This window comes from Archocentrus centrarchus, chromosome 18, assembly GCF_007364275.1.
Source record: "Archocentrus centrarchus isolate MPI-CPG fArcCen1 chromosome 18, fArcCen1, whole genome shotgun sequence".
Taxonomy (NCBI): Eukaryota; Metazoa; Chordata; class Actinopteri; order Cichliformes; family Cichlidae; genus Archocentrus; species Archocentrus centrarchus.
In genome coordinates, this window is record NC_044363.1 from 20,447,143 (window position 1) to 20,470,005 (window position 22,863).

Consider the following 22,863-nt stretch of genomic DNA (forward strand, 5'->3'; position numbering starts at 1 on the left):
TCTATGGCAGGGGTGGGCAACTCCAGGCCTCGAGGACCGGTGTCCTACAGGTTTTAGATGTGTCCCTGATCCAACACACCTGAATCAAATGTCTGAATTAGCTCCTCAGTATGCAGTCAAGTTCTCCAGAGTCCTGTTAATGACTTCTATATTTGACTCAGGTGTGTTGAAGCAGAGACACATCTAAACCCTGCAGGACAGGGGCTCTCGAGGCCTGGATGTGAGGATCCCTGCCATAAAGACTGGTGCTCATATGAAAAAATGTATATATATATATATCTCTCACAAGTTTAAATGATAAATTTAATGACAGCTGAATTTAATCTACTTGCATCAGTTTGTGGGCGATGGTATCAGAGCGTTCACGCTGTTGTGGTTTACTGCAACACTTGAATAGACCTAAAAACCTGAATGTCTCCTAATCACTCAAAATGTATTTTATGGGGAAACTGCAGGTTCCCCCTGAGAACTTCAGTGTTCACACACACAAAAAACAGGCTGGAGCCTATCCCAGCTGTCATAGGGCGAGAGGCAGGGTACACTCTGGACATGTCACCAGCCTGTTGCAGGGCTAACCGCTCACACCTATAGGCAATTTAGAATCACCAGTTAACCTAACCCCACTAAGAGCACGTCTTTGGACTGTGGGATGAAACTGGAGTACCCAGAGAGAACCGACACAAACATGGAGAGAACACAAACTCGACACAGAAAGGGCCCGGCCAGATGTGGATTCAAACCCAGGACCTTCTCGCTGTAAAATTTTTTTCTTTAAGTAAACAGGTTACAACTCTCACATCACAGGTCCTTTCATTTACAAATAACACACATCTGACCCCACACCCACAGAGTATAAAAAAGATTTATAAATACAAACAAGTGTAACACGGTGACCTATTTACAGAACAGCTTAAAACGGCTACAAATACTTCAAAAATCCAGCAAAAGAAGGAAAACGAGCTTGGTCCTTGGCCTTTTTAGTCTGCTTCATTCGCTCTGAGGCTTGTAGCTGACGGAGGCAGCAATCTGACATTTGACGTTCTGCTTCTTGCCGTTGACGATGAGGAGCAGAGGGGAGTCCACTCGTATACTTCTAAAATCAAATGACTGCAGTGAAGAGGACAAGAGAAGGTCAGATAATCTGTGCTGACTGTAAACAGTATGCATTAATTCAAAGCTTACCTTATCTTTATGGGTTATACTGTGTCGTTTGACTTGAGGTTCAGGAATGACTACGGAATCACCTATCAGGACACCCCAACTGTCCGCTGTGTTGTAAACCATCACCACTATACAAGTCTCCTCACTGTCCACCATGCCAAACGTACTAGAGGGGAAAAACAGTGCAGGATTTTACATCACTATCACACCCTCATGTGCACAAAACAACTATTAATGTGAAAATAAGGTGCACTTACAAGGCCATGCGACCCTCAGAAGCCAGACTGAACACCACCTTCCCCAGAGCAGCCACCCCAGCGTTGTGGCCGTGTGTCAGGGAGGAAAGAGTTCGGGGCTCCAGGCTGCCCACGCGGCCGGTCGGGGAACGAAACTCAGGAGACGAGCAGGGACCCAAAGCAGACGTGTTGAGGTTCGACAGCATCGTCCGTAACCGGCGGGCCTTCACCTTCCCCTGGACGCATGAGACGGAGGTTAGGGAGCAAAAACAAGAGCCAAGGCTGCACTTTGCTGCCATCTTGTGGTAAAAAAATAAAAATAAAAAATAAAAAATTTGTAGTCCACCCTAGTAATTGTTAATGACAGTGAAAGTAGTAAACAGGCTCACAGGTGGCATTTAGTAAAAAATACAAAAAAAATCATAAGAGCATTAAAGAAAAGCTGTGATCTTAAAAATACTTGCATTAAAGTTTTTTCATGTTGCCAAAATTTCTTCCATCTTTTTCAGTTAATTCTATATTTCCAGTGGTTACAGAAATTATTTTCTTATTTAGTTTCAAGACTCATCTGTGCCAGCAAGACGCTTTTTCCAGAGTTTTCCTATAGAGAGGAATCACTGAGCTGATACAGATTACGAGTCAATCATTAACTGTTTGGAGTTTTTTGAACAAAAAAGGCGTCTCAGCATGCCGAGCTTACTCAGTCATCTATAATATTAAATTAATTTGGGGCTTTCCACTGATAAACAGTCTGATAAATCACCTCAAATACAGCCCATTTATGTACTCGTACCATGTCCTGGAAAACACAAGGAGTATGCCAGTGGTTCATAAAGAGTCCCGAGCGACACTTTCTCCTACCTTGTTCTGTAGGAGTTCGGTCACTTTCTCTAAATATTCCAGCAGCTGCTTCTCTCTCTCTGGCGGCTCCTTCCAGCCGGGGTCGAGCTCCGCCGCTCGACTGTAGCCGGCGAGCGCAGACCCGAACATCTCCTCGTACTGGAACAGAGTGGATCTGTTGAAATGCAGCTCCGGGTAACAAGAGGCAGCTCTATCCACCGTTTCCTGCAGAAGGGGGAAGATGGGAATAAAATCCAGATTCATACATTGATTTTTAAAAATAAAAAAAATAAAAAACATGCAGATATTCCACTGGTGTGTATGTGTGCGTGTGCACTCACAGATTGCGTATAAGCACTTAGAGCTTGTTGCGATAGCTGCGGATTCTGTCCACAGGTGAAAAACAGCGACACGTAGGCATTTCCCAGGATATCTGTAAACACAAGGCAGAACATATGAATTCATCGGTCTTTAGCATCTCTGTAACATCACGCCTTTGTTTCAAAGAGCAAAAACAGCACTGTTCATCATGTCTCTACTCACACCAGGACGTCCCATCCTTCACATCCAACTGCACAGCCTGCCGGGCCATGTCCACACTTTCCAGCACCTGCTTGCCATGAGCGTCGCTGTCGGCTGCGGGCAGCTGCCTCAGCACCATTGACAAGTTACGAAGAGACACTTTGTTCTTGCTCTACGGTGGTGGAAGACAAAACACGGGCAGATAAATGAATGAATCCTAGGGCACCCGGGTGGTGAAGCAGGCGACCACATGTATATTCTGCGGTGCGATGCAGACAGGCTGCGTGGGTTCAACTCCCGGCCTGTCGCTAGTTTGCCTGCGTGTCCTCCCCTGTATTTTTTTCCCATTTCCTGTCTCCCGCTACTGCCACTAAAGCTGCTGTGGCCAAAAAATTATATATATATAAAAATTATATATATAAAAAATTATATAAAAAGGAGGAGATATTATCTGGGATTAGTGCTCAATAAGAGCTTTGCATATCAACAGAAGATGAAGATGTCCCATAATTGGACAGTTTTGTGTTTTTGCATCACTGAAAACAAGCTCGATGTTTAAATCTGCAAAAGTCTTTTTTATTTTCTGGAGGCAGGAGCCTGTAAATATTTTACCAAAGTCAACAACTACTTATCGCACAAGTCCAAAGAGCTGGACATATGGTTCAACTAACTAAAATATAGTTGTGTGTTAAAGTCTCACTTTTTGTGGTGACAGCGAAAACTGTGAAGACAGTGAACTAATATAACAGGCGTTCCTGCCTGAACAGAGATCAGCTGCACACAAATGCCTTGAATTGGATTTTGGTTTTTTCAATATTCAATAAGCGTGGACTGTTTATGCAGACATTGTTTCATAGTCAATCTGGCAACTTAGGTAACATCAGGTAAACGCACAAAATGTATGAAGATGTGTATGACAATTATTCATAATAAAGTTTGAAGTCTGCTTAAATCACAGGAGATTCCCAAGATAAACTGCAGAACAGGGGCTCGCCTACAGGAGAATGTGACAAACTTTCCTTTTCCCACCACTACCATACCTGCTGTAAGGCACCAGTGAAGCAGTTTTTGGCTCCGATCAGATCTCCTTTTTTCCAGTACTGCTCCCCTAGTGTGTTCCAGCCCTCGACCAGGCCAGGCTGCAGCTTCACAGCGCGGGAAAGGCACTCCTCTGCTGTAGCACTGAAGTCCGGAGCCACGTTCAGACACCTTCCCTTCTGAAGCAAAAACTCAGCTTTGTGTTTAAAGGACTCTGTTGGAAGTTGTAAACAGGTATGAATGAAATCCTCAAAAATCAAAGAAGTAATGGGTTGTTTTAAATTGAAAAATAAATAATAATTAGACACTCACCTTCTCTCTCTTCCAGCTTCTTCAGGGTCCGTTCCATCTCCTCTGCTACATCACTGTGTTTCCTTCCTGCTTCCTCCACACTGTGAGTTTCAAAATAACAATCTCTGAATTTATACAGGTCATCCACCAGCTCCTGTGTTGGGAAAAGAGCAATGAAAATACTTGAGTAAACTAGTTGTTTAACTCCTCATTTCTTTATATTTTGCTTGGAAAATGGGAAATCAGTGCAGTGATTTATTGAAATATGGCAAACATACATGGAAATACAGCATATAAGGCAGACAACAGAGTCTGTACAATTCTAACAAGCTTGAAAGTCAATATTCAGTGTGAACGCCTTTATTCTTCAGCACAGCCTGAACTCTCTGAGGCAGCTTTCTTGTCATTTCTTTAAGTCATCTCCAGGAATAGTTCTCATTGTCACGCTGAAAAATGAAGCCATTGCCAGTCAAATGTTTTCCAGATGGTACTGTATGGTGGATCAAAATCTGATCATACTTTGTGCATTCATAATTCCATGAATTTTGACAAGATCACTGTTATACCTCTCTCCTTACCTCCTCTGTACATACTGACAATGATTTGAGCCAAACATTTCAAATTTGGATTCATCACTCCGTCAGACCCGCTGCCACTGATTTTAAGCCCAGTTCTTGTGTAATCTGGCATACCTCAGCCTTTCCTCCCCGTTTCCCTTTTTTAAGAATGGCTTCCTGACAGCTAAAGATACAATTTAAAATATTGATTTATTTTTGCTAAGTTGTCTGTCACATGTAGACACAACACTGGTTCATTCCCTGAGTTTGGCACCTTTTTTATGCTTGAATGATTCATAGGTGGAAGTTACTGGTAGTTTGTAAGCTTAAAAACTATTAAGAGTTGTATTTTTGTAACATTAGGAGGCATGAAACCTTGAAGGGTCTGCAGAGAACATGTCAGTGCAACTACACTCCTCATACTTGGAGACGTAAAGCTGAGGCACCCCGACAGCCCGGTGACTCAGCAAGAAGCGTACGGATCCGAGCAAAGCACGGATATCAGACCGTTATCCGGTGGGTTAACGCTGTGCTGTGAAGCATCTGAGGCCATTCTAGCTACACAAGGATAAGTATGGCACTCCTGCACCTGACACACCATCAAAGCTTAAAGCTGGCACTAAAAAAAAGGTCCCTCAGCGTGACAGCTGCAGCCGGCTGTTCTAGTCTTTCTGGAGCCTCCCGACAAGCAGCACATGAAACCGTCCCACAGGAAGTCACACACAGGCTAGGGACAGTCGGCGTAATCTGAGTAAATGTGTGTTTCTGCTGAGCGGAGTTACCTTCATAATCTGCAGCTCGTCTTTGTTTCCCACAGCCTCACCGCTTTTCTCTTCTTCCGCCATCTTTGCGTTAGAACATGGACCAGCAGCCAAAGCTGACACCGAGGCGGCGCAAAACGCACCAACGTACTGAGAAACTATGGGATATTAGGCTATAAGATCTGTGTGCTGCCACCAAAAAAAAAAAAAAAAAAGTAATTTTTTTTAAGGAAGCATCTCGAGTTCGACTTGTTTCAGCACAGAGGAAACAAGCTTTTAATTTCAGCGACGCCGGATGGTCCGTACTCAAAATGAATCCGCCTCGGAAATTAGCAGATTAACGTTTAACTTAAGTTTAAAGCAATGAGTAATTACTTACCAATATACCACCTGAATAGAATTTGATATATGTTTTTTTCTCACGCAAAATAACCTCCATACTAAATCCCTGACAAAACACAACTGAGGCGGAACCTTTAATCCCAACCAAGTTGCTACCCGACACACGTTTTCGCCGTGTACTGTACCTGGTTCCCTCCAAGGGTGGACAGGATTCAACTTTCCTTCCTCACCCCCCCGACTCGGTGCTCAGTGGGACCGGTGTCGGTGTTTGCACTGCCGTTGACTCCAGCTCGTCATGTCGGACACATGGAGCAACATCCAGGCGCACAAGAAGCAGCTGGATTCTCTGCGGGAGAGGCTGCAGCGGCGGCGGAAAGACCCGGCTCAGCTGTCCGCGGGTAGGTCCATGTCGGCCAGTCCCCTGCTACCGTGCAGCAGCTGGCTTTGTTATTCATATGTTAGGGTCAGTCCGACCCTTACTTAGCTTTACGCGTTTTCCCTCTGGTCCGCAATGCTTTGCAGCCATGTGGATTGTATAATTTGACGTGTTATGGATGTATCTGCTTTAAATATAATGGCACCAGACAAATTTTCTTGTGACGCTCCAAGCGCGAAAAGTAACCGTGCTGTGAGCAGTTTAATAATAGAACTTATTATTATTATTTTTGGACTTAGCCTGCCAACCATAATCACTCTGCAGAAGAAAGTGTGACCAAAAGAGCTCGTGTTGTTGACAGTGTGGCAGGATGTGGGTAAACATCGGTGGGTCCCCCTCAGTTGCACAGAGTTGCACATTTATTTATGGTTGGCCAACATAGGCAATAAAAAAAAAGATAGAATAGAATGCCTTTATTGTCATTATACAGGATGTACAATGAGATTGGAGGGCCACTCCTGTTCAGTGCCATGTAACAGAAAATCAAACTCTCTAAAATAAAAATATTATAATCTAGTATAATCAATATAATCAAGAGATATACAGAAATAAACAATGTGTAAAATATACAAAAAATAGAATGTATAAAAATATATACATACATAGTTTCGACCTGGAAGTTAAAAGGTTTGTGGATTTTTCATTTGTTTTTGAGTGGCTTTATTATAACCGTAGCCCTGAGCCATAAACTGCTTTGATGTATACTCTGGTCCATGTTCTGTGTGGGGTTTGCATGTTCTCCCTGTGACTGTGGGTTCTCTCCAGGTACTCCAGCTTCCTTCTGTCATTCAGAAACATACATATTGGGCCACAGCGGATCATCTGCCTCCATCTCACCCTCTCCATAGCATCCTCCTCTGTCACACCAACCCTCTGCATGTCCTCCTTCACTACATCCATGAGTTTTCTGTGTGTCTTCCTCTGCTCCTCCTGCCTGTAGCTCCATTTCCAACATTCTTTGTCCAATACAGTCACTATCACTCTTCCGCCCATGTCCAAACCATCTCAGCATTTTCTTTAACTTTGTCTCCAAACTGCTCAACCTGAGCTGTCCCTCTGATGTACTCATTTCTAATCCTTCCAATGAAAATTTTAACATCTGCAGCTCTGCTACCTCCACCATGTCCTCCTTGGCCACCATCTCCAAATCATATATAATAGCAGGCCTCACTACCATCTTGTAAACCTTCCCTTTCACTCTTGCTGCTATCCTTCTGTCACAAATCACCACTGACCCTCGTCTCAACCCTCTCCACTCTGCTTCCACTATTTTTCACCTCTCTTGTGTTCTGTCTGTTGCTTTGGATGGTTGACCTCAGGTATATTGATGATTCTAATTTGGCTGTGGATGTGAGTTTGATGAAGTGCTTAAAGTGTATAGAATGAATGACTGTGTGGTTAAATGTAACTTGTGGGGGTTCTACTTGGTTGTGCCCAGCAAAACTCATGTTTGCAGTAATAGAACTGCATCGACATTTCCATAAAAACAAGTTCTACATCAGTGGTGGTAAATGGTGTCTCATGGCCTTATTCAAGTTCTGGGAGCTGTTTGAAATAATTATGTCACTGAAAATGCTCAGTTTGCTTACATTGATAATCCATCTGGCTTAATTTTTTTCCTCTCTTGTAATTCTTTGCTTTCATCGCTGAAGGTTATGAAAAGTTTCAGGGTTTTCAAATTGAGAATCTTGACAATTTTTTCTGCACTTTTTGCTTCATCCTTTGTCCCCTCAGATGCTGGAGGCAGCACAGACGGCTCCACAGCCAGGAGTGACAGCCCGGCCCCGTCAGCTCCATTCACCTCTCAGGAGGAGACAGAAAAACCACCAGACCCTGAACTAGAGAAGAGGCTGCTGGGATATCTGTCTGATCTGAGTCTTACACTGCCGACAGACTCCCTTTCCATCACAAATGAACTCAACAGTGTGAGTTTTTGTCTGCAGTGCTTGTGTTAACCTTGAACTTAATGTTTGCTGAGGTGGTTTTGACGTGTCTTTGTTATGCTTGCTTCTCGTCACAGTCAGAAACTGCTGTTAGTCATGGGTGCATCCAGAGTCTGCTGCTTAAGTTCTCAGCTCAGGAGCTCATTGAGGTCCGAGAGCCCACCTCAGCTTCTTCTTCTACAACTTCCTCCTCCACGTCTTCCTCCACAGTGGTCATAGCTGTGGACCACACAAAACTTTGGGCTATGATTGGATCTGTAGCTGGAGCCCAGAGGACTGGAGTTAAGAGAAAAGCAGAAGACCAGATGCACAGCAAAAGGGCTGCAGGCTTCTCACCTTCTCTTCAGAGCTCCGCTTCTCCTCCTCATTCATCATCCACGTCACTGACGCCGGCCTCCTCCTCGCAGCCGGGGCCTTCGGCGTCAGGAAGTGGGATGGAGAAGAAGGGCAGGAGCAGTAAAAGCCAGTCGTCTCATTTGGACATGGAGATTGAAAGCCTTCTGAACCAGCAGTCCACCAAGGAGCAGCAGAGCAAGAAGGTAACGGAGAGTTCAGTGTTTAACTGCTTAAAAATCACTTAAAATGTGATTAACACTGTGGCTACCATGCGACTATGTTTCCTGCCCAGTTAAGCAGAGAGATTCTGGAGCTGCTGAACGCCAGCACAGCCAAGGAGCAGTCCATCGTGGAAAAGTTCAGATCTCGCGGCCGAGCTCAGGTCCAGGAGTTCTGTGATCACGGGACCAAAGAAGAGTGCATTCGGGCTGGAGACACGCCTCAGCCGTGCACCAAGTTACACTTTCGGTCTGTATTTGCTTTATAAAGATTTACACTGTTATAAACAGCCCACAGATTAAACTGGTACCAGCAAATGTAACATGAAACTAAATAAAACAAAGCAGACATTGTAATAAACTAACATAAGGTAATGCAAACACTGAAAGTTTCCACAATAGTCCTGGCTTTTCCAAATCATAAGAACAGGCTGCTGTGCCTCAAGAGAAAGGTCTGATATTCAGACATATTAGTTTTTTTTTTTATAAATGGGACATTCTGACTAACCTGCTAAGAATAGTTACTCACCTGCATCCTTGTTTTTAAAAGTCCGATTAACGTCCGTGTTTGAGTAATACTCACTTTGGCCTGCAGGTGGCACTGTAATTATGCCAAATACTCTATTCCAGTGGTTCTCAAAGTCAGGAGTGCTGCGGCCCACTCAAAAACCAGAAAATCCTTCTTCATTCAAAATACTGTCTGAGGCTGTTGATTGATTTAAATTGAATCGGTTTTGTGCCAGACGGATCGATGATTGAGGTGCAGATTTAGGGGGTCATAAAGCCTGATTCATAAACCAACATAATCCAGGATCCTCCCAGTGGCAGATCATATTGGTTTCTTATAAGTCACATCTTGTGATATTAGGCCCTAAATGGTACAAGTTCGTAAATATTTGATGTTGCATGTAGATGCTTCATTTTAAGGGGTGCGACTCAGAAAGTTGGGAGAGCTCCAGCCTGCGTAAAGAGGGATTCTCTGCCCATGTCTAAGTAATTTGGAATTTAAATGGAAAAATCAGGAGTTGTGTTTCCTTCAGCGTTAAATTACTTTGTGACGTATATTGTATGTTTTGTCGTGCAGTCGCATCATCAACAAGCACACAGACGAGAGCCTCGGCGACTGCTCCTTCCTCAATACGTGTTTCCACATGGACACCTGTAAGTACGTCCACTACGAGATCGACAGCCCCCCAGAGACTGAAGGGAGCCTGCTGGGACCCCAGGCGGGGACGGCAGAGCTCGGTCTCCATGCAGAGGACGCAGACAGCAATGTGGGCAAACTCTTCCCTGCACAGGTGAGGAAGAGGATTGATGATTAAATAGGAGTCTATCTGTGTGATAGGATGAATACATGTGTCCTGATATCTTTTTAGATCTTAAAATATCGTTTTTTTGTTTTGGTTTGTTTTTTTTTTTTTTGCTACTCAGTGGATCTGCTGTGATATTCGCTACCTGGACGTATCCATCCTGGGTAAGTTTGCAGTAGTGATGGCCGACCCTCCCTGGGATATCCACATGGAGCTGCCCTATGGTACTCTGACTGATGACGAGATGAGAAAACTTAACATCCCCATCCTGCAGGATGACGGCTTCCTCTTCCTCTGGGTCACTGGCAGGTAACTAAAGCGATCCAACATGCTCAAAAATATGGCTCAGCACTCGTGACCTCAGCAGGACAGCTTACTGCTTATTGTGACCATTTATCTCATAGCAACCATTTAATTTGATCTACAAATTGGTGCTCTACAGCATGTTAAAGGTGCGTATGTGTGCATACATGCTATTACATGATGGGGGTGCTCATCCTTTAATGTGATGGTGAAAACCTGGTAGCTTTGCTTGCATGGGCTTTAGACCAGCTTGTTAACAAATGCATTTATTGGCCGGGAACTTCCACGTTGGCACTCTGTTCTGGAATAAATATAGTGCCAGATCTCCACAGTTCTGCAGTCAGTCATAAATGATGAGAAGCCCCCATCAGTGTTTGTGCACAGCTCTTCACTCAACTTCAACCGAACAGGAAAGAGGCGCCACTTTGTGGCACTATTCAGGTTAATTATTTACCCAAAGCAGGCAACTAAATGTCTGATAAGTGGTGTCTCACCCAGTCCTAATCATTATTCTTCGAAACATTATTCAAACTCCTCTTTCTCTTCCTGTTACAGGGCTATGGAGCTGGGCAGAGAGTGTCTCAGCCTATGGGGGTAAGTTTTGCCTTTGTGTCACTATAAGCTCATCTTTTTCCCTTATGTTTTTAACTATTTTGCCATTATCTTCCCCTCTCAGTTATGAACGTGTGGATGAAATCATTTGGGTGAAAACAAACCAGCTCCAGAGAATCATCCGCACAGGCAGGACGGGTCATTGGCTGAACCACGGAAAGGAGCACTGCTTGGTACGTTTGAAATGATCTCCGTCTCATGTTGCGTGGGCTGTCCCGCTGGGCATCGGACTCAAGGAGTTTAACCTTCAGCAATTTTTGCTTTTTAGTTCTTGGTTGTAAAAGAGGCCGTTGAATAGCTAGAAGATGTTTAAAAAAAAAAACCTCCTGAGCTGCTACCGTCTCATTCTAAATGTGTTTGTCTTCAGGTCGGTGTAAAAGGAAACCCGCAGGGGTTCAACAGGGGTTTGGACTGTGATGTCATTGTGGCAGAGGTAAACAACTATGAATCCTCTGTTATACATGCTGTCATTACCCATGACTCCTTCAGCCTGAATCATGTCTGTGCGCTCTCAGGTCCGCTCCACGAGTCACAAACCGGACGAGATCTACGGCATGATAGAGAGACTCTCACCGGGCACCAGGAAGATTGAGCTCTTTGGTCGACCTCACAATGTCCAACCCAACTGGTAACGTAACGTCGTGCTTTAATTTAGTGACCAGCGAGCTCTTCGGCGCATCTTAAAATGTCCATGTCACTCCCATCCAGGGTAACTCTCGGGAACCAGCTGGACGGGATTCATCTGTTGGACCCCGAGGTCGTGGCTCGGTTTAAGAAGCGTTATCCAGACGGCGTCATCTCCAAACCCAAAAACATGCAGTGATGACATCATCATCACTGCTCATGCATCTGAAGAAGTTTGTTTTCAAACTGTTTTATTTTTTTTTATACCTGTAAACATTTTTTAAAAATAAATATTGTCGACAAGATGCACTGTCTCCATCTGGTTTGTGTACTTTTCATAGTTTCTCTGCACGTTTTTAAGTGATCCCCAGAATTATTGCATCCTGTTTGCCAACAATAAAAGAAAAAAACAAGCAAAGACAGGAAACATTTTAATAAAATTCTTCTTATTTGGTTAGTTTAGAATTGTGATGCTCTTGATGTTCTGTGGATTTGAACAAATGATCTTAACAGTCATAACTTTTCCGTTCAGGCGAATACAGGTTTTCTTAAGAAACAAAACTGCATCTTAAAAACAACCAGAACTTTTTTTTTTTCTCCAATTATCTCCAATCAGAATCGAGCATGACTAGCGAAGTACCTGACAGAAGTAAGCTGCTGTGTAGCTTGGTTTACTTCATATGGTGGCCCCGAGGTGCAAAACAAACCAGATTTCAGCAAACATTTGTTGTCTTTCCTGATATGTTGTGTTTTGCACTTCGGCGGCCACACAAAGTCTCACAGATGAATGAACTAGTGACAACATTGCTGCTAAACAGACCGGGGCCTGCAAATATTACACATAGTATCAACCCTCATGCATTTAGATGCTAAGATTAGACTTAGTGCCTTTTGTAAAACAGCAAACGATTGTCCGTGTTGTATAATTTCACTTTAAGCCTGCAGGGTTCTGTGTCACAGAGCAGGATTAGAGTTAATTCATGGTGATGACTTAATGATAAGGTTCAGACAGTCACACTCTTCAGCACACTGAAGGTTATCTGCCTCATCTTGCTTTGTGAAACAGCCCCTATTTTACTTCAGCCATGATCTAGTCAGCAAATTGATAAGCCATCAGTTTTTTTCCACAAAGATAGTCAAAGAAAATGTAAAAGAAACACAGTAGAAAACAAAGCAAAAGTTCCAAAAAGAAGACAAAGTAATGCACTTATTGGTAGTGAATGCTGTAAACAACTCAATGTTGTCTTCTTGCTCATCGGTATGTCCGTTTGGGCAGTGGATCCACTTGTCTGACTTCTGAACACCCAAGTCTTATTTCAGTCTGTTTTCCTCTGTCCTTTGAATCTGACTAATCATTAGCAGTTCTGTGTGGGCAGCGAGGAGCGAGAGGTTAAAACACAAACTGTGGCTCTGCACAACTACTGCTGTTACCATCTAAACGTGGTGTTAAATGCATTTTTACTCGACTATCGGGCCTTCAGCTCTGCAGCACGGGCTCCAAGCGTGAGCGGGCGATGGAAAACTGGGTTAATTTAGCTCCTCTGAAGCCCTCGTTCCTCCTCAGTAGGTGGCGTCCACTGCATTGATGTTACTGTCCAGCTGGTGTCTGAAAGACAGCCGGGCCTTGGTGGAGAAATAGACTTGGGAACCCCGACTGAGGCTTCCTGTTCCTTCGCTGTCACTGCCCCAGGATGTCGTGGAGGATAGTCGTGGCTTCATCTCCTCTACAGGAACTGTAGCGGCGGCAGATAGAAAGTCGAGCTACAGTCAAGCGGTTTGTTCTACATTTGAGTTTCTCAAATTGTTGGAGTATACAGTAGCTGGTGCTCACCTGGAGGTGGGGGACACTGCCTGCTCTTGCAGCGCTCTTTGCAGCGCCTGTAGAAAGGAAAACACTGCAGCATCTTCACACCCATGATAGAGACACCTGAAGAGAGAAGGAAGTGAACAAAGACATAATTATGAGTAAGCTGATTGCAAAACAAGCAAATATTCCACAAGCTTCCTCTCAAATATGAAGTAAGCTGTGTTAAACCATCATGATAGCACTTCTTCCACAGCTCATAATTAAGCTGCCTTATCACAGAGACAGCAGCTCTGCTGGCAGTTCACTGTCTCCCCACCAGGTCAGCGTTTAATGGAATTATGATGCTGCACGTCACCAACACGACCGCTTAATGTAAGCTGACGGTATCACTGAATGACACGGCGGCCCAGCAACCAACCACTCAGTCAGTATTTACCACTGGATCACCACCACCCTCCACGCTGTCTAATCCTGGAAAAGGACATCAGTGCACTACGGCAGACAGGCGATTGATAAGCTCTCTTCTGACAACCATCTCAGATTACACAGAGGTCTTCTGATGTAAGCACGTCATGATTAACAGGGAGGCATGCTCATATCTCAACAGTAAAACCTTGTGTTTCTCAAACTGACCTCTAAATCTGGGGTTTTAAATGATATCAACCTTTCAAAAATAGCTACTCGACCTCAACCTATCTGCAGATCTCGACCCAGACAAGTCTGTCAAATTCATGATTTCCCTGAGGACTGTCTGCCTATCTGCAGCAGGGAGATAAAGGGTCACATGCCACCGCAGAGCTGTGTCTGCTTAGAAACAGGAAAAAAAAAAAAAGGTATTTATTTTAGGCTAATTAGGTTAAGAAATAGGTCGGGTGAAAGAGAGCAGAGGCAGCGGATGGACATTGACAGCTTCTATTGTATCTGTGCAGAGAAGTGCAAGCGTTCATTCTCCACATGCAAATCATTAAAACTTTTATGTATTTAAAACTTATATGTAACTATTATTAAAAGTGAAAAGATATTTACTGCACTTTCAGATAAACAAAGACATAATACTATGTAACCATTTACCAAGACTTACCCTCAGTAATGACTAGAATAATGCTTTATAAGCTTTTGAGACACTTGCGAATGGGAGGCCAAAAAAAACCTGAAGTATGACATGACAAAACAGCTGGTTAACATCCCAGTGTACTATAAATGACATCACTGCACTGGTAGATGGTTTGCTTCTTTTCAGAGGTCTTAAAAAATTGACAAAAACAGAAGAAGGAGAAAAACAGATGTTCAAGGGTTGCACAACTGCAAATATTTGCACAACAAAGTAGAGCAAAATGAGACAAGAAAAGCACAGAGGGATGCAAAATGTGACACAAAACAGGCACGAATTACTTCAGGTGTATCGTTACTGTAGGACCAACGAAGAATGAGCAGGGACACTTAGACTGTCAGTGTCCACAGACCTGTAACAGAATTTTCCCATCATAGCTGGCTGAAGATGAATAGCTGAATTTTATATGATTTTTAAAGCTCTGAAATAGTTATAAAGTACCAGTAAAAAGTTTGGAGTGTGTCCAAACTTTTTACTGAAAAATAAATAAATAAGAAAATCATCATTATGCCCCCCCATTTCAGATAACTTCATCATTCTGATGGGGAAACCCCTTTGGTTTGATAATCCACTGAGTCTCATGGTTCATTCATCCCAGAGGCAGGTCTGGATATCTGATGGCAAACAGTAAACGGCAATTGCAACATAAAGAAGAGCAATCCTGGGTAAATACACAACTGTTTACCGCTGATTCGTTGTGCTGCCTGACTCAGCAAGGCAGTTGGAGACGTGACAGCTCACACATACGCACGGTCACAGATCTGCTACACCCCGATACAGACAAACCAAGGGGGGAGGCATGTGTCCACTAAGTGCAAAATTCTGACTCTAATTTCACAGCCTCCCCCGTTTTGGACAAATTCCACAGTACGAGCCATTTTTCCTCCTTTGTTTTCTACCATCTGATACTCCTTCCGTCTGCATTTCAATTAGGTGTGGCTCTGAAACCTTATGCCATCTACACACACAGTGAATCCATTATGTTTAGGTCAATTTAGAGGTTCCAACAGCAGCATGGGAACTCGCAGTATAGTACGGGAACAGGGACAGTACAGACTGTAAGCCAGTTTCACACACACAAACACACACAATATGAAAGCCTGGACAGCAGTGAGGAATTTCGGGCACAGATCTTGATTGGCTGTGGGGGTCTGGCAGCACACAGCAGGCCTGGGAGCCTGAAGAGGAAAAACAACCTCAGATGGCACACACACACACACACACACACACACACACACACACACACTCACACAAACACACACACACGTACGCTCACAAAGAGGGGAGGGGGCAAGAGGAAAAGCACTTAAGGCAAAGGACAAAACTATAAAGGCTGAGGATGTTTTGAGGAAGAGCAGAAAAGGAGGATGATTAAGGGAAACACATTCATCATAAGTGATTATAAACAAGGCTCACAGGGACAAAATGAGGGCAGGAGTGATGAGGAAAAGTGGGAAAGAGGTGGCACTCTTTTGCCTCTTTTTCAATTTGGAGAGTCCAGCCTGCAGGCAGTTTATGTGGACAACACGCAGCTCCTGAATAATGCAGTTTTACTTGTTCAATTAGCAGTGACTTGCTGGTGAATCTGACGCTTGCGCAATCCATCCAAGAAACGTTAGCAAGTGGCTTCTGGCTTGTGATTTATGCCAGTATTGTGACACATCGTCTAGAGCACGTGTCTGTGCATGTGAGTGTGTCTTCAGGGAAACTTGTTTACCCGTTTCTTAACTTCGGGAAAGTTAGTTAAATTTGATCCTCCATGTATTTTATACCCTCAACAAACCCCACCAATCCTGCCTGTACACACTCTGCAAAGCACATATGCATACAGGAACATGATAGCAATCTTCCCACACTTCCATTCAGCTGCCCTTTACCACTAAGGCCCTGGACTTTTACTTAAAAAAAAGGGGGGGGGGGGGGGGGGGGGGGCACTCCTATGTCACTGCCTGCAACACAAAGATCCATAGAGACTTGCCAGCCTGGATGACGCACACAATCTGTGCACGTATACCTGCACAAGTCTGTGTCCATTAATAGCAGCATACAATCGGCTTTCATTCATATTCATCAGAGACGGAGGATAAAACAGCTTTTAAAACAGTACTCTTGATATTTGATGACAAATGTGCAGATCTACTCTATACTTTTACTTGAAAGGCAGTAATTTAGGGACTGTTGGACAATTGTTTTGGTTTTGCTTTGTGAAAAACAAAATCTTCCCCAGGGTTTCTACTTTCCATCAACCCTTTCTTGACTTAGAAAACACTGTAATCAAAACATTTCAGAACAATGCAACAGTGAAAAATCTGCCTCGGTTTATTTTTAATTAAACTTCTAACATGCAGCATGGCTTTTTGTTTTCTTTTAAGAATATTTTGTCCAACATATGTTGCTTCAAAAAAAAGCTCATGCAGTTTGTGAATTTTTGTAAATGTTTTGAGGATAATGTTGGACAATATGTGGCTGTCATGCACAAAATCACCACTGTCTTTATAACCATGTTGTTAAACTGTTCATCAGTATAAGCTATATGGATAAAAGTGCCGGGCCACACAGTCTCTTCATCTTTGAATTCAGCTGTTTTCAGTCAGCGTGGTGCTGTAGTAGGACGCCACCAGGATGCTACAAGGAGTCAGTTCATGAAATTGTTTCCCTCCTAGATATTCCATCTAAATGGTGTTATTGTAAAGTTGAAGCTTTTTAAGTTGGCAATTAGATCAACGTACAATATTTCCTAAGAGTAAATAATCATAGTATTATTACTGTAGGATTGCTCTAAAAATCACAGTGACCAGCTGGTAACTAAACATGTTTTAAATATTATTAAGACGCTGATTGAATACTTTTATGTAACATTTATGTAACCATTAAAGATATTCATAGATGACCTGTCATATACTTACTTATAGTAAGTATACTTACTTTATATTTTATATATAATTTTTTTTTCTCTACATGCCTTTATGAAAACTTGTTTCAACCACTGAAAAGAATCTCTTTTTTTTTTTGCCTTCCATAAGTCAAAACTCTGGAATATTCTCTCAAAACGTCGAGTTAGTCTTCTCAAAAGTTTCTCAAAAGTCTCAAAAGTCAAACTTTTGAGAAAATAACTATAAATCGAGAAAATAACTTTAAATTTCTGAAGTCGAAATTTTGAGATAATAACCCGAAATTTTGACTTATGGGTGGCAAAATTTTTGTTTCTCCGGTGGCGTAAACAAGCTTCCATATACATGTCAGTACTTGCACAAAGCGATATAACTTTTTACCTAAGAGGTAAGGCCGTCCTACCCCCCACACACCTTTACGCAGTATTTAGTATTTTGGCTATGATACAGGTAGAGACAGCGCGAGGTGCTGGTGAAGAGGGTGAAGTCCGGTGCGCGCGCCCAGGTGGGATGTTGAATGAAATGCTTGGACTTCGCCAGACAGGCTAATCTGAGCTTTCATCTGGAGCACTGTGTGCATCACTCATGTCTCTGTCTCCTTGAACGCATTTAAACTTTAAGCTGCGCGAGGCGGCGTTTCCTCTTTGCCGATTTAAATACGCAGCTTAAAGGTTGAACATGCTTATGAATCGCATTATTGAACCATATCAGCACTGATAATTAAAATAGAAGCCAGCGAAGGGGAATAATAGGTGACCTATTGGGGCGTAAAAAAAATAAAGTTTGACAAGCTGAATTCAGTAACAGTAGCTGCCATGCTGCCACACAGGGTTATAACCAGGAACCCGCCCACTAACACACCTCCTAAAAAGAAGAGTCATACTGGACCTATTTGATAAGAGAAGCTCCCATGCCAAGTTTTATATTTATCCAAAATCTAAACGAGGTCATTTATGTATCCTTAAAATCCTGTTCTGCATTTATAAAGCTGCAATCTGATCAAACCTTTCAATCATGGTTGAAATAAGGCAAGTGGTTAGTTCAGTTACCTACCCGGTGATGACTGATATAATCACTGTTGATATTCTTTTAGCTGTCTGTCCACCTGTTCACTCTTCATGTGCGTCCCTTGTCGCTCCTCTCATTAAAATGTGGTTCACTGTGTGTCCTTGCTGCTCTGCCTCGCACTGCACGTCCTGAGATCTGCGTCCTTATTGGCACCGTGGAAAGGTTTCAGTGGCGCGCAGTGGCTGCACTTTAAATAGCTAATCCCCGGAGCATGCTGAACGGACACGCCTGCTTTCTCTCACCCTCCCTCTCTCTTGTGTTTACCTCCTGAACACTCTCCCTCCCGGCTCCCCTCCTCCTTGCTGCACGTACTCTGGGCTTGTGCAGTTCTTCCTGCGTGTTTCGCTCTGTTTTGCCTCCATCTACACATTTGTTGGTATGGATCAAACTTAAATAGCCGCTGGTGTAGGTGCAAAATTACCCATGAAAAGGGGTGATTTTGACCCCTCAAATTATGCTCATGGTGTGATCTTTGGCATCACTGACATCAAGGATTCATCTTTTCTGCTACTACTGCTGATCCATGCGGGCTTTTTTTTTTTTTAACACTTGCCCCCTTTAGACTGATTAAAGGTCATTTTTTTGTTCTTATTTATATTTTGTACAGTTAATTTTTTGTATCCATGCCATCACCACACTGTTGCCAACCCTTTGCACATAATGACATTTCTCTCAATAAAAATGTTAGGTCCATGAAAACAAGGCACGGAACATAACTGTGTCCTAGATTAGTGACTCTCAAAGTCCTCTTAAATGTCCTCGAGCGATCGTTCACGTCTGTGCATATGTGCAGATGGGATGTTACCTGGTACCTGGCACCAAAAGGCTTGAGAGCCCCTGCGGTAGATGGTGGGAAACAACTGTAAAAACTACATTAACCTTAAATCACGGTTAGTTCCCAACTCCAGATGAAATATATTATTTATTTAACCCCAAACAAAACGTCAGCCTGACCTTCAAAACGCATCTTATGATTGGCTCATTTTTCACCACGCCTACAGTCTGTTTTGATTTATGTGTACCTACTGTACACAAAATCAGTTCTCCATCCCTCATAATTTAATGGCAGAAACTTCATTTCTTTGTTTACATCCCCAGAACATTCACAGTACATGTTTTTCAGGTCTTACTGTGAGCCTGTAAGGTAACAAAGGGCATTTGATGTGGGTAAATCATGATTTCAGGGAATAAAGGCCTGGCAGATGTTGATTGTCACCAGTCTTAATGAGTTGTGTGGAGTCTGCAGCAGCCAGTTCAGCTTGTGCATGAGGCATCTAAAAATCTGCCCCACAATGAAATGATTTTTAAATTATTTTGCAAAAAGTTCTGTAGGAATACTCTACTGTAAAGTCGGGCAGAAATAAACGGAGAAAGGAGATCTGGGTTCTTGCTTTCTTCCTGGTTTCTATTTAAAGCTTGTTATAGGCGGTGCGCTGGCTGCAGTGATCTGCTCTGGTGGAAATTTACCCAGATGAGTTCTCAGAGTGAGTCTGAGCCTGCTGCTCAGAAATCACTCAGGAAGCAGTCTGTCAAACAGGCACAGTTTCTAAAGCTGAACTGGGAATCACACGTGATTCGTGTGGGACGTCCACTTTGTTCTCTGCAATGAATTAAAGGATTATAGACTGAGGCTTTTTGAGTGAAAATCATACAGGAATTTTGACAGCATTTCTATTGTCATAAATCTTTAGGAATCATTATTAAATCAGTTACCTTAATGTGACTTGAATTTTAACCCAAAGTGCTTCACTAACTTTACTGCACCAGAAGTTTCCGATGGCTAAACGGGTGAAGTCTGCTGATTGATTCTGAATATGAGTGTTATTAATCAGTCTGAGTGAACAAATGCAAACACTTTTAGAGAGTCTTATTTTTTTTTTGTCAAAACAGCTGTTAAAGAGAAAAACTAGAATGGGTTGCACTGAGCTAGATGATGATCTCGATCTGTTATGTGGTCTGACAGATCTAGATCTGGGCTCTTTAACAATATGTCACCAGTGATGACTTAAAGGTCATGTTGCACGCTTTATAGCAGCTCTGAAATCTCTGCCCTCTGTAAGACACTTGCACCGTACGTGCAAATGCACACTCACGCCTACAGATTTACACCTGTGGATGTGGGTGAAGGAGAGACGTGCCTCAGTGGGACATTGTCTCTAATTTTAAATCTGCTCTGTTTGAATGATTAACAGCAGGGCTGCAGACCAGGACTATCATTTTAAATCAGACATGCCTAAATGCTAAAGTGCAGTTTTATTGCCATTTTAATAGGCTAAAAACTGGGAGATCCCTTTTCTTTTTTGTTCAGCAGCTTCTAAATTTGCACTGACGTCATCCCTCTGCAATGTCACCTCTGTGCATTCACACACTCTTTCCTATCCTTGTAAGGTGACGAGTGTCCCTGCTAGTCTGCTGATGGCCTGAATATGATTATGAGGCAACAGTGCACCACTTCCTGTGAGCTTCAGATGTCAGGAGCAAAACCACTCCCACTGGCCCACTGGCCTCAAGTGCGTTTGTGGTATCAGACTCTGTCAGCTGGGGGAGAGGTTAACTGAGTGACACAAAGAAACTGATATTGTCATACTGTTAACATCACTGGTGGCTGAATGAGAAGAATGTGAATGGCAAGGACGAAGACAGAAGTATATGTAAGAAACTTAAAGTCAGCAAGGGGGGAAATCTTCTGGCTGCAGTAAGGTGTCCTGTGCAGTCTGTGGAAGAAATAGCGCTACAACAGAATGGCTAAAAAAGAAAAGCATCAAAGTGCTGCAATGATCCAGTCAACGTTCAGACCTCAACCTGATTGAAATGCTGTGATGGGACCTTAAGAGAGCTCTGCAAAAATGAATGGCTGCAAATATCAATGAACTGAAGCAACCCTGTAAAGAAGGGTGGGCCTAAAATCCTCCACAATGATGTGAGAGACTGATAAAGTCAAACAGAAAACGATGACTTCAACTTATTGCTGCTAGAGGTGGTTCTACAATTGAGTCGTGGAGTGTTTGTTTTTTACATGATTGGATAAATATTTCATATAAAAGGCTCAAAATGAGTTATTTTGTCTCCCTGCAAAGGTACAACTCAAAGTATCAAAAGAAAAAATGAAAAAGTTTCTTATTCTATTCTGTCACGTTAATCAGGCTATGGACAAGCACTGCAAATGATCTTGGCCTGTAAATGAACTTCTGTCTCAGTTACTCTTGACCCGCATGCAGAAAACCCTCACTTCCGATTGTGTTGTTGGTTTGCATTTCCCAGTCTGATTCTGTTATGCTGTTGAGGAACATCATAGACATGCACTGCTTCAGATAACGGAGGTTTAATAGAGGTTTTGTGGGAGGAGAACATACTCTGTGCGTGTCAGTGTGTGCATAATGGCATTAATGTCTTTCTACATACAAACGCAGGGCAGATAAGACGTTTAATGTCTCTCCAGCCATTGTGTTACTTTTCAGCACTGATATGATGAGAATTTTAAACACTAACTCAAACTGCTGTCATTGCAGGTTTAAACCAGTCTAGTCTTCCACTCTCCACCCTGATCCCACTCCCACTCCCCCCCATCCCCCTACCCCTCCTCCCTCAGAGTCGTCGTCACTGCCACACCAACAGCTTGATTTTCTAGTTTTTTGGTGTGCGGCCACAGAGCCGGTGCTAACTGGCTGGGGTTGCTCGTGGCTGGTTCCTGCCTCTCCCTTCCTTAGCCTGTTCCTTCCCTCTGTACCTTGGGTTATGTATCTAATGTTTTTGTTTCTACATGAACAACATGTGCACATACTGCTCACAGCAAGTTCATTCATGTCTCATGTCCCATATTAGGAGGGAAGTCATGTCCTACACAGCATGTAAATGTGTAGATAATACTGCTGCAGTAAACAGTCCATCTCAGGGCAAAGGGCAGCAGGCTGTCTTCTTCGGGCTTTTAAAGACTTGTTATTAAATAGGTTTTAAAGATCTGAAAAGCTGACTACTTCCTGTCCAATATTATTTTTAAAAAATTAATGAATGGTAGAAAGCAAATTGATGTGAAAGGTTTTAAAATGTGAGCTAGTTGGGAAATTGCAGAACAGATGGAGAGGATCCTCCAAGGGGATTATTTTATTCCCAGTTTTCCATAAAAATAAAATACATTAAAATGCATTACTGCAGCAAACATGTTCCATTTTAACTGGTTTGTTTTGATTACTTGATTCTACACGGATCATCACTGTTTATTAATTATGTGGACCATTTATATTGGATGTAATTAAAGTACACTGAATGGTTTGATGATTTGATAGGTTTTCCATCCTGATTATTTTAGCAGCTGACGTGTTTGATTAACTAAATGAACTGCAGATATTTTGCTTCATCAAAGTGGTCGTTTATGATTAAATGCTGCCAATGATGAAATATTCCAACAATCAGTGTTTTCACATCATGCAATTGTTTTAAAAATAATAATTTCACTTTC

At 42.8% G+C, this 22,863-nt stretch overlaps 2 protein-coding genes across 4 annotated transcripts; one reads left to right on the forward strand and one right to left on the reverse strand.

Annotated features, from left to right (window-relative positions):
• Nucleotides 1-844: 844 nt before the first annotated feature.
• Nucleotides 845-5,991, reverse strand: ttc5 (tetratricopeptide repeat domain 5). Of its 3 annotated transcripts, none has more exons than XM_030753405.1 (9): nucleotides 5,934-5,991; nucleotides 4,110-4,242; nucleotides 3,800-4,011; nucleotides 2,781-2,931; nucleotides 2,579-2,670; nucleotides 2,259-2,462; nucleotides 1,419-1,633; nucleotides 1,183-1,327; nucleotides 845-1,107 (listed from the first exon to the last, which is right to left on the reverse strand). In XM_030753405.1, exons 2-9 carry the CDS (start codon nucleotides 4,144-4,146, stop codon nucleotides 988-990), a joined length of 1,176 nt encoding a protein of 391 aa, XP_030609265.1. In that variant the 5' UTR covers nucleotides 4,147-4,242; nucleotides 5,934-5,991; the 3' UTR covers nucleotides 845-987. The 3 variants fall into 3 exon arrangements, with proteins under 3 accessions (XP_030609265.1, XP_030609264.1, XP_030609263.1); XM_030753404.1 differs by lacking the exon at nucleotides 5,934-5,991 and adding an exon at nucleotides 5,428-5,702 and having other exon boundaries at nucleotides 4,110-4,189; XM_030753403.1 differs by lacking the exon at nucleotides 5,934-5,991 and adding an exon at nucleotides 5,428-5,702.
• On the forward strand, nucleotides 5,911-11,819 carry mettl3 (methyltransferase like 3). Its single transcript, XM_030753402.1, has 11 exons — nucleotides 5,911-6,146; nucleotides 7,919-8,109; nucleotides 8,205-8,666; nucleotides 8,756-8,931; nucleotides 9,766-9,979; nucleotides 10,113-10,300; nucleotides 10,850-10,888; nucleotides 10,971-11,079; nucleotides 11,274-11,339; nucleotides 11,422-11,534; nucleotides 11,615-11,819. Exons 1-11 carry the CDS (start codon nucleotides 6,044-6,046, stop codon nucleotides 11,727-11,729), a joined length of 1,776 nt encoding a protein of 591 aa, XP_030609262.1. The 5' UTR covers nucleotides 5,911-6,043; the 3' UTR covers nucleotides 11,730-11,819.
• Nucleotides 11,820-22,863: the final 11,044 nt, after the last annotated feature.